Source organism: Asparagus officinalis, chromosome 3, assembly GCF_001876935.1.
Source record: "Asparagus officinalis chromosome 3, Aspof.V1, whole genome shotgun sequence".
Classification (NCBI taxonomy): Eukaryota; Viridiplantae; Streptophyta; class Magnoliopsida; order Asparagales; family Asparagaceae; genus Asparagus; species Asparagus officinalis.
In genome coordinates this window covers 67,348,877-67,361,302 of record NC_033796.1, presented here as the reverse complement: position 1 = coordinate 67,361,302, position 12,426 = coordinate 67,348,877, and the positions used below count along the sequence as shown (strand labels likewise).

The following is a 12,426-nucleotide window of genomic DNA, read 5'->3' as shown; positions in this document are numbered from 1 at the left end:
TAGGAAATTTTTATTTTTATTTTTATTTTTTAGATTAGTTGAGTCTTTTATTTGATGTTAAAAATCTCATTCATCTTATTTAGATGTTTGTGCACACCATTCATCTCATCTAGTTGTTAGTGCATGCTCACTCGCACATGCCTACTCTATCGATTAGATGAGTCAAGTGAGTCAATTAGTGAGTTAAGCATGTCAGGCGGTGTAGAGTCCGAACTCTTTAAGAAATTCACTAAACTAGCAGCACGATTTGACAACACCAATGAAAGGCTTGTTAGGCTCACAGAATCACGCATTACAACTCCGCCACCGCAAGGTCAAGAGAATGGTCATGGGTACATCGTTCATCGACCCCCACCTCAACCAGTGCCTGATCCACCAACCTTTGATGGTAGGCTCGACCCAGAAGCTTTCTCGGACTGGTTGAGGAACATGTATCGATACTTTGACTGGTACGCTTTGACGAAAACCTGTAAAGTCAAGTTTGCCACAATGAAGCTCATCGGACCCGCCTATCAATATTGGTCCAACCTCAAAATGTTGAGACATATTAGAGGTGAGTTACCAATTTTTACTTGGCGAGAAATGATCAACGAGCTTAAAACGAAATACTTCCCACCATCGTTCTATCATAGATTATTCGACAAGTGGCATCATCTTACTCAGGGAACCAAATCTACAAAAGAGTATGTTACCCAATTTGATGAATTGTTTACTTGATGCAACACTATTGAGCAAGAGGCACCAATGAAAGTCTTGTTAAAGTTTAGAGCCGGATTGAGAAGTGATCTCCAAATCGAACTTTTTGCTAGAGGAGTAAACACCCTTGAAAGAGCTTACGCCTTAGTTTAAGATTTAGATAAAGCCAAATTCCACCAATTTCATAGGGCTCAAGATTTTCAAACTCATTCCTCTCTGTCTTCCCGTGCCAATACCTCTAGTCAGCCTCTGAGTCGATCTAACCCTAGTTCTTCCCAATCTAGAGTCGATCCCAAGGGCCAGAAGTCAAAGAGATCTCTCTCTAAACTTAGTCCAATAATTCAGTGTTACAATTGTCAAGGATATGAGCACGTTACTTCCGTCTGTACAACTCCGTTCAGATTTAGAATTAATAAACCGTCTATAACGGAATCAAAATCTATTATTAAGAAAACCGTTAACCAGACCATAGATTTGACAGAATCTAACTCTGACAAAAAATCCAAGATAGTAAAATTAAAGAACCATAACTTTATGTGTCTCTAGAAACTACCCTACAATTGCGGAATTGACTGAAGTTTCATGCAATAACAACACTCCGGTTATTTCCCAAGCTACCCCTTTGATCACGGAGTCCACTGATGTTATCCCTGAAGTTGTTCTTGAAATTGGAACTCCAACTCCTCCTAAATCAACTCTAGTGATTGAAAACGTTGTTGATGTTCCCCACGAAGTCGTCCCGGACAAACATGACCCCCAACATGTTCTTGACTTGGATCCTAAAGCGATTCAATCAGAATATATATGAAAGTTGAATATCAAATTGAGCCTAGTGAAATAACTATCATATTAGATGTTAAATCACCATGCATTATCCCGATAGTTACTCATACATACACTGATCCATTTTGGGAAAAAATATAGTGATTAGGGATACAAGTTTTAGCACGAGTGTTTTCATTTCTTTTTTCTCACATATTAAGCGCACAAAAACACTCCTTCATACATTTGTTTGCATGTTCCTCACTATCGCTACTAAAAAAGAAAATTTGTTATTCATATTAACGAAGGAATGCCTAATTATTCCATTTGATAGAAGACGTCATGCATGTTAAACACTTCGTTGAGTTACATCTACCATTGATCGTATTGTTCGGGTCTGCATTTCATACATAATCATTTGAGTTGATTTGCATAAGTTTGTTTTGATTTGCATTGATCATATATTGGGGAATCAGTGATCTAATTTAAATGAATACATTGTTAACTGAAATGTATGACATTCAGTCAGGACATAATTTAAAACTGTTAGTGTTGATATTTTAGATGGTTTGGACTTGTCTAATACAGTATATTTATAGTTGTTTAAGATTTGATATGATATTTATAAATTTTTTCAACTCTTGAAATAAGTAATGGCAACATTTATATTCAATTTAGTCATAGTTGATAGTTCTATTTTCAATATTGAGTGATTAAGCAGTTCACAATGTTATTGACGGTCCACTGATATAAGCTTGACCCTAGCCTATTATTTCTGAGAGCTCTTTCACCTTACCCCACTTCTATATATTCGTCCATACAACAGTGAATTTTGATAATATTTTAGATGGTGAATTTTTAATGTAATTTAGCTAATGATTTGAGATGTAGGAAAGTAACTGATGGTAGATTAAGTTACAGACAGAGTATATTAAAGATGACAGGTTTCTGTAGCTAACTCGACGGAGTCAAGTTTTCTCCCACCCGAGAAGAATGATGAGGACAAGCTTCCATATTTGCTATTTGACTTTTGTTTTAGTAGTAGATTTGAATTTCGAATTGTATGTGAGATTTGGTAGTTAATAATACGAGAGATTTGAGGGATTTGATTTTGTGAGAGATTTGATTATATTAGATTTGCAAATCTATAATATTTTCTCTCTTTATAAACCCTGATGTAATCATGAAAAAAAAGAAGAATTAATGAATGAAATGAATTATTGTGTTAGCTTAATCAATTGGTGTGAAACCATGAAGGGTGTGAAACCCTAGGCTACCATTGTTCATTCTCTTCTTTCTCCAGCCACCACTCTCTCTTCCCTCTTGACTCACAACGACAACTCCTTCTCCTACTCCATCAACCGCCTATCCCTATTTCATCTTCCTCAACCTTCAAGCTCAGCGTCTCCCACTTCCACCTCCACAAACAGCCGAACCGCCACCCAGACCCACGCCCGCATCCTCTTCATCACCCCCTAAACCCCACCGCCAGATATCCTCCCTCCAACTCCTCTCTTTGCAGTCGCGCCCCAACCCACCGCTCACCCCTCCTCTGCCACAACAACCATCAACACCATGTCCTCCTCTCCCTCCAGATCCGAACAAACCCACACCCTGCCCTTCTCCGTCCCATCTCCTAACCCAAGTCCAGCCCCTACCCTCCTCTTCCTCCACCTAAGAAACCCTAACCCTCCCTAGTTGTCTTCCTCTCCACCGACCGCTCCTCCCCCTCCTTGCATCCGTTAGCCCCAACGCCCTCACTTCCACCTCCACAAACAGCCGAACCGCCACCCAGACCCACGCCCGCATTCTCTTCATCAGCCTCTAAACCCCGCCGCCAGATCTCCTCCCTCCAACTCCTCTCTTTACAGTCGCGCCCAACCCACCGCTCACCCCTCCTCTGCCACAACAGCCATCAACGCCCTGTCCTCCTCTCCCTCCCAATCCGAACAAACCCACACCCTACCATTCTCCGTCCTATCTCCTAACCCAAGTCCAGTCGCTACCCTCCTCTTCCTCCACCTAAGAAACCCTAACCGTTGCTGGTTGTCTTCCTCTCCACCGACCGCTCCTCCCCCTCCTTGCATCCGTCAGCCCCAACGCCCTCTCCCTCCTTGCATCCGTCAGCCCCAATAACCTCTCCCTCCTACTCTCCTTCCATGCCGAACAGCCCCACAAAAAAAACCACAAACAAATCTTGTGAATGTGTCATCCGTCAGCCCCAACACCCTCTCCCTCCTGCTCTCCTTCCATGCCGAACAGCCCCACAAAAAAAACCACAAACAAATCTTGTGGTCAATTGTTTGATCAGCCTTTAATTAACGAAGCTTTAAATATTATTAAAGAAGCTGGTGGATCTTTCACTTGGTTAAATGTGAAGTGGGTCAAAGTGCAGATGTCATGTCCTATTCTGAACTCGTTAGTGCAGATGATGCGAACACTCTCAATCAAGTAATTGATCCTTTAATTTGTCTTGCAAATCCAAGTTACAGAAGAGTTTTGTGGGTTCACTTGACGAGGGTTGGAATCCTCAACTTCATAATCGTTAAACTTCTTCCAACCCACGATCTTTCGTCGCCGATTTGAATTATGTTCCGCAGCCGCTCAGTCCACACGCCCTCGTCATCCAATTCGCCATCGTACCACCTCCGGAGGTTCCTCACGTCGAGTCTGTTCATATCGACGAAGGTTTCACTATCTTATTATTTTTCTGTCTAACTCATTTTTATTAGTTAATTGCATGGGTATATCATCTCTAAGCTCTTATCATATATTGACTGCTTGATTAAATTTGTGAGTTGAGAGTAACTGAATTTGTGACTGTTGAACAATTCATATTGATTGTAGAACTTACGCAATGATAATGAATATAGCAGTTATATTGCTTGAGATTGGAATTGTTCATGATTATTGATGCAAATCCTATTAAAATCCATCGGTCACATTAGTTCTTTTAAATTTAATTTCCTACCGAAGATCATGAATTTTGGCGAGACAGTGCGTTATTCGATTTAAATCGCTGATTCTGATAGACCCCTATCCCGTTTCACATCAAGTACTCCGTAACTTTTAGTAAGTATGTCTTATAGGAAAATGATATACTACCAAAAGGGACAAAGCAGAAATACTACCCAACAAAAACTGAAAGTATCATCGTTCATAGATAGTGGAAAGGATGTTAAATGACTCAAATGTTAAAGTACAAAATTACCATATTTTTAATGGGATTTCTCTGTAACTAATACGTTAAATATATAAAAGAGCACTTTCCCAGTTCCAGTATCTAAATATACATTTTCCGAGTCTATTAAATATTTCTTATCTAGGCAAAGTTTTGTCGAGTCTAGTAGTAACTTTGGTTACATCTAGAGAAAAACCACAGAAAACTCCTTGGTTTGAAAGAACAAAAAACATGACCTTAAAAAACAAAAGAGCAAAACATACCTGAGGTATCACAATTGCCAAATTCATAATGCCCATTGCCAATCCTGCCAGATAGTATATTCAGCTACTTTGAAAAGAAGTAATCAATAACTCTGTTAAAGGAATTATTATTAAGCAAAAAATAACCTACCTTGGCCAAGCCCTAAAGGTTCTATTTTGGAAGAAATCATTGCATAAGGAAGACTGTACGTAACCTGCAACAGAAACAAATTGAGACTTGTGCATAAACGAATGACAAGGCATAAAAATAACAAATTATTAACTTACTGATAAAGGCGCCCCAAGAACTGCAAAAACAACGAGTGAAGCAATAATGATGCCATTTGGAGGGAGTCCTTTGCTTGAATATTCAATATTGCTTGCAATAAAGGCTATTATAAGCATTCCTATAAAGCAGAAAGTCATGATGAGGCTTGAGACTCCCCATACCAAGCCAGATCCCCACTTCCTGCAGAGTTTTTCCATTGACACTGAAGTAACTCCAAGAATGATGGAATTCAACATTAAGCCAAAAGCTCCCATCCTAACTCCTGAATGATAATTTTGCCCATTGTTCGGGTCTCCTCTGTAGATCTCTCGACCCATCCAATCAGTATCAAATTGAATAAATGGAAACCATCCCACCCACGTAAGTGCAACAACAATCAGAATTGTCCAAATAGGCCATGGCAAGTATCTGACAGCACCAAATAACTCCCAGAGGAACGGTTCCTGTTCTGGTCCTTCAGCAGAATGTGCAACCCCACTGTCAGAAGTTAAGGGGACTTCTTTGGCTGATGATACGCTAATATATGTAGTTATGGCAAGAAGAACAATGTCAATAAGGAAAACAGACTTGAGATTGGCACAGTTTACGCTGCAAGCTTTTGTGACAGTGAAGGGTAAAAGAGTAAACCAACCACTATAAGATCCACTAGCATAACCAAGCACATTTCCCAATGCCATGAAGAGTGAAAAATAAGCATTAGCTACCCGAGTTCTTCTGTGATCCTTGCCTGAAATAATTTGGGGGAAAAATGATAGAAAAACAATCAGACACGTGTCTTGTTAAGAGGCCGACATGTCATTACTAAGTAAAGGAATGCTAATATAAGTTAACCAGTTTACTGAATTCACCCAAAAAGCAGGGCACTAACTTGGTTTAAGGTAAGAGACACAGATAGAGTCATAAATGGTTAGCTAGTACCCCCCCCCCCCCCGAAAAAAGAATCCTGTGATGCTTACACCCTGAAAGAAGACCTCCGTGATGCTTCCAAGGTAATGACACTGTAGTGTCAATTCCAAGTACTGTTATGGTTGTTGGATTCTTTGAAGTCAAAAAATAATTATTATGTTCAAATTAAAAATTCAGTTGTTGGGACTTGAATGCTCAAGAACACTCCCTGAATATTCCAAGGGCACTTTTAGGTATAGAACAATGATGACATCACCATTTACTGCAAATTTGTAGATTTACATGCAAGACATCAAGCCAAGATTTGTATTTGGGTCAAAATCTAAGATTACTAACTTGAAGTATAGATTACTTAATCAGATATCAGGTCTCCAAGATATTTCCACATTGGACATTTAATGACTCCGGGGAACTTGGCACCTACGAAGATAGCTACGTTACACAGCCAAAAAGTAAATATCTTTGCGGGCTAGTGCACACCAGCACAATCATATCCACTCCCAATCCCAGATGATCACATACATGCTCATATTTTTGGTTTACAAGCATACAAATATGTGCTAGTTTAATTAGTAACGCCAAAATATGTCTCGTATGTTCTTCTTAGTCCCACAAAAGAAACTATTTTTGCACATTACAGCTTCAGTGAAATATCAAGGTAATTAACTTAAGTAGTTGACCCCAAAAAATTTCAGATAAAGGTTTTTTGTTGTATCACTGTTGTCACATTCAAATACTAGATATTTTCACAAAAATAACAAATTAATTTAACAGAGAGAGAACAAATTCCTAATTGATTTCAAATGTGAATATAAATATATAAACATATATATATATACAAATACTAGATATTTTCACAAAAATAACAAATTAATTTAACAGAGAGAGAACAAATTCCTAATTGATTTCAAATGTGAATATAAATATATAAACATATATATATATATAAAATTGTTTATTCGAGTTTGATTGTTTTTTTCTTCTGCTTATTTAGTTGCAAAACTCTTTTAAAAAATAACCTAAGTTTCGACGCAAACCTATTCAACCTCCATCCCAACAGTGGAGCTCTCCTCTAACAGGAGCAAGAGGAGGAGGATGCCTTGTGGTAAATCCCTGAAGTATGCTGGTAAAGGCTTATGAATGAGCCTACTGAGGAGAGTTTTGGGGTTTTGGAGCACAGAAAAAGAGAGATCTTTCTGAGCTATTTGTTAGGGTTATTGGTTGAGAGATTGAGAGATTTGTTGGTGAGATTAGTTGGTTCGTTTGAGCGATTTGTAATCTCAATTTGTACTCTCCTTCTCTATTAGTGAAAACCCAACCCCTTCTTGCCCCGTGGACGTAGGCAATTTGCCGAACCACGTAAAACCTTGGTGTTTGTGTTTTGTTTGGTCTTTCTCTCGGCGTTCGTTGGTTTGGTTTCTCAAAGCATCAGTCACAACAATTTACACAATAATATATTATTTAGTCTTTTATGATCATCTTAAAATCTCTTCAACTATATCAATATGTTAAAGTTATGATGCTGGTTGAGGGTTATAATTTTATATTCTAACATATGCCACAAGCAAGCTCCGTATTCACGTTTATATGTATTCTTTTTTAAATTCACTTTTCATTTGTATCTCATAAAATTTGAACCTAGTTTGCTTTGATGTTATATAAAATTTCTCCTACTATATAATCTATATTGATACTCTAAATTTACAGTGAGCATTGAGGGTAATAATTTTATACTCTAATATTTTCTTTTAGAAAAACCTTCGATGAAAAATGTTGAAATGATTTCTGTTTTTGCATTATTTCACTTTCATTTTGCAGTTACAAAGGGGAGAAAGCTTGGTGGCAACTTTTTGATCAATTATGATGCTAGGAAAGTAGCCGGCCGCCCTAGCGTGCCTCATTCGCCTCCTACTCCATGTCCAGATTCTCCATGCCGAGGACAAACGCCTGCTATATCTTCATGGTGAATCAATGCTGAAGGTGGCAATAAATTGTAAAAGGGAATGATATATTGTTTGCTTTTGATCAGTCTCTGATAATTTAAAATGCTTATGGCTTGTCAAGAAACATGTAATATCTATGCGTAATATATAATTATTATGAAATAAAAGTTATATGAAATAACACTCCCCGCTGCCATAGTTACAGTCTAAAATCTGGGACGTGGTAAGCCAATGTCTCACTTTACCGGTGAACTAATTAATGCATGCACGCCAAAGAGATCAACAATATCGTTCATCTACATGGTTAGTTAGCATTCATATCATATATATATATAGAGCACAAATTTTGTGCTTAGTAATGAGGTGTCCTATTCCCATCCACTCATTCCAATTCCCAACCACTCCCCAACCCATGTGAATGTGGGCACCGATTTCAATGAGTGGAGGGGAATATGCCAACTCACAACTTGTGCTTGGTACCAAACACAAAAACTTGTGCTTGGTACCAAGCAAACCCATTTTTCTCATATACGTTTATACATACATACATACATACATATATATATATATATATATAGTATATATACATACATATACATGTATACATATACATACGCATATGTATACGTGTATATGTATATATATATATGTATATCGAAATCCTAAATCAAACTCAATTAAATTTTTGACCACATAAATACTTCCATCACTCCTGGGTTAGTGTGTGTGTGTGTGTGTGTCAAAATCCTAAATCAAACTCAATTGAATTTTTGACCACATAAATACTTCTATCACTCCTGGGTTAGTCTATTTGGCATCTGGAATTTCACTTCCAAGAAGCTCTGGAGGATCTGCATCAACTCTCACACTCTTGAATGAATATGCCCTTTATGTGGACAAAGTGGCTGAAAAATGTTTTACCAATCTGCTTTAAATGCAATGAAGCAAGCGATGACAAGTATCGCGACCCAGAATCTATCAAAGTAAGTCCTTGGTAGGTGGCGGTTTGGCACTTTCATGATCTCAAACTCCGTTCATGGTTCTATTACAACCGGTTTGGACTGCAGATTCAGAATAAATTCTAGCTCAAGCTGGACATCGTTGCTAGCAGTGTTGATGATGGTTACAACTTTGGATCAACTTCCTTTGGCTTAATTCTGAGTTACAGTCGCCACAAAAACCCAATCAGATCATTTAGAGTCTGGTTCAGGAAACTCTTCCAGTAATGACTCTAAAAATGGTGGAGAAATCAGAAAGCATCTCTGCGATGAAGGATGATGAAATGGAAGCTGAGATATGTGATAGCATGGAAACTCGTTGATATGAACAGAGGATGAGATGTGGAATACCACATAAAGATGATAAAGTCGTGCTTTCCAATACTATGAGTACCAAGGCAATCACCTGGTGACCGGATTGGTCATGACATTAATAACAAAACTAGGAAGATATCTAGTGGAGAAACAATGAAACATGGCTATTTTTTCCGCCTTGTATTATTTCATTGTTCTCAGTCATGGCAAGAAAGAAAAGAAGGAAAGCATGAAAGTAAGAAACAACAAAAGGAACAAGAATAAAGATGTGCAAGAGAGCACAAGGTGAATGAAAGAAAGATTGAATGCAAGAGACTGGCCAGATCCAGCAATGGCGAATACGCCAGTGATTAGGATCAGGTTTGCACCAGCTATGGAAGGTCAACAGTGGTGGAGGCAGGAATTTTGTCAAGGAAGGTCCAAAAAATTAATAATTAAACACAATAACATATAAATATTTTTGCGTGTTTGATTAGTATTAAAACATCATTACATAACAAAGACTTTCAAAATCAAAAAATTCAAGTCAGAATATAATGTTTACAATAATATTCTACTTGCTTTCAATTCTTGAAACCATTTCATGACATCATTCTCATTAATGTTACAAAATATTTTAATATAAGGTACCAACAATCATTCTATATAGACGTCTCCAATTCGGTTTCAAAGGACATTCATAATAATTTTGATTGCTAAAAATGCTCTTTCAACACTTATCATTGAAACAAGCAAGATTAGTGCCAAATGCCAACTTGAACACCAAAGGATATAAAATCATGGTGAGTAGCTACACGGGAGATATAGCTCTCAAGTTGATAGCTAAGCTCCATACAATCTATTTTTAGAAAAATCTTTAGGATAAAAATCGATCAATCAAATTAGTTTTTTCTTTATCAAACACAGAGAATGAATTACTTGGTCCAATATATATATGACTGGGTTCAATACATGTCATTGCATAAAAAAACACCATATAATGATTATCAAAATGGTTGTTCAACTCTTGAGATAAAAATCTATAGACGTATTGAACAATTAACTTTATAGTGATGAAGATGTATAAGCATTTGAACTCATGCACTTTGGTCTACTGACCACAAGATCATGTTCTATATTCACGATCGAGAAAGCGGAAGTTATGAGAAATTTTAGGGATAGATGTCCTTATTTTTTATTCTGTAGTTTTATAGCCTATCAAGCACTCCTATTTGCGCAATATTTCTGTTTGTCGGAGGCAGTTTTCTTTTTTTTCTTTTTCTTTTTTTTTTTGGTGGGGGGGGGGGGGGGGGGGTGGTCAACACCAATCAAAGGAAAAAGAAATATGGAAGGCTGCTCACCAGCATCTCCACCAATATTGAAATTTATTTTCATGTCCCATGAAGAGGTCGGAACTTTTCTTGCAAATCAACTGAAGAAACAAGCTTACAATGTTTGTCAACTTCCAACCAATATCTAATATCAGACTGCATGTTCAATCACAACATTCCAACTTGTAAAGCAGCATCAGCAATCAGTAGAAAATCCCCTGAACCCCCAGTGTGAACTATACTAACTGTGATCATATCCATGTTTTTATAGATCAACAGCTACCAATGAACTATGCTCAAGAAAGCACCAAATAATCAAAATATATACACAGCATAGCATCAACACATTTTCTTTTAATTCTTAGCTCCTGTTGGATCTATCAAGTTTCATTAACTCATGGAGTAACTACCAAAAGTTGTTTAAGTCTATTAAACTGTGAACTCGTCCCAAACTAAATAACTGGCTAAGGATCACTCAAAAGTAGAAATTAGTAAGATTTTCGAAAATTTTACTTGATTTTGCAGTTCAATAAAATCTAGTGCACTCAATTTTAGACCAAATCCAATAATCCATGAGAAAACAGCTTTTAATAAATCCAAATTAACTACAGAATAACAGTAAAAGATCAATTTCCTTTCTCATTAACCTGTCATTATAACAAATAATCCCGTGGCATGGCACTTTACGTAATTTCCCCTAAAAACCGCCCACTTCATTAAATACTAACTCAACGCACAATTAAGAAACGGCATCGCTTTCGGAATAAGTTATGGCTTTCGAAGCTCGTCGTCGCTTTTCGAAAAGGAATCTAAGAACCGCTGCCGAGCACAATTTCAACCTCTCACCTCAATCGTCAAAAAATATTACCAAAAAATAATAATAATAAAACACGAAAAATCAGGAAAGAAAAGAGAACTAACCAGTGAGATCGGCAAGCAGAGCTCTACACGGCGACTGAGTAGCGTTGTTCCCAACATCAAGAAGCCAAAACCCTACGACAAACACTCCGATCGCACGTGAGCGTATCTTACCATCCCGATCCCCAAACAACCACCCGACGTCAGCGGAGTGACCGATAAGCAGCACTGAGAGCGCGATCATCGTCGCAGTGCACCGAATCGCTGAAGTGACCGACGAGTGGGACTGCACGATGAGGCCGAGAGGGGCCACGAGCCAACGATGACTCCGACCATCGCGTGCGCGGATCCGAGCTCCTGCACGTAGGGCGTGAGGGGAGAGAGGAGCATGAAGGGGCCCAACCGAACTGGATCCGCAAGCGTGACGGAGCGACGCGGAGGAGGAGCGCGGAGAGGAACCCTAGCTGACGGGAGGTCGCCGATCGGCGGCGCGGGGAGACCGTGTGCGCGGCCGATTCGCGCTTATGCCGGTACCGCCATCTTTTTGGTGGTAGTGTTTTTGTGTCTGTTAATTTCGATCGATCTGAATATAATTTTTGCATTCGAGTAATGTGAGGGCTTTTTTTTTTTTATTTTTTTTCTTTTTTGCTTTTTATGTTTTTTGTTTTCTGAGTGTAGGTGGAGTTTGCTTATTGTTACTAGCCGGTGAGGGGACTTTGGTTAAATTGGAGAGCATGTTACGGGTATGCCATACGATATTTTTATTTTTGGATTTGGTGTGGTCTACATAAGTCAAAAAAAAGTTTGACGAAAATAATATGTGGTCCCCACATGTCGGTGGCCTTTTACCAGAAGATGGTCCCAGTGGGTCGATTTTATAATCATTTTAAAGGGACGGTAGAGGTTTGGTTCAAGTTTAGCCGCGG

At 38.3% G+C, this 12,426-nt stretch overlaps 1 protein-coding gene across 1 annotated transcript in view; it reads right to left on the bottom strand.

Annotated features, from left to right (window-relative positions):
• Positions 1-12,426, bottom strand: part of LOC109835242 (sucrose transport protein SUT2-like) — a 31,838-nt gene that overhangs the window by 18,919 nt on the left and 493 nt on the right. Inside the window, 5 exon segments of the mRNA XM_020403227.1 lie at positions 4,903-4,946; positions 5,033-5,096; positions 5,170-5,897; positions 11,564-11,819; positions 11,822-12,021. Coding sequence (XP_020258816.1) covers positions 4,903-4,946; positions 5,033-5,096; positions 5,170-5,897; positions 11,564-11,819; positions 11,822-12,021 — 1,292 coding nt within the window.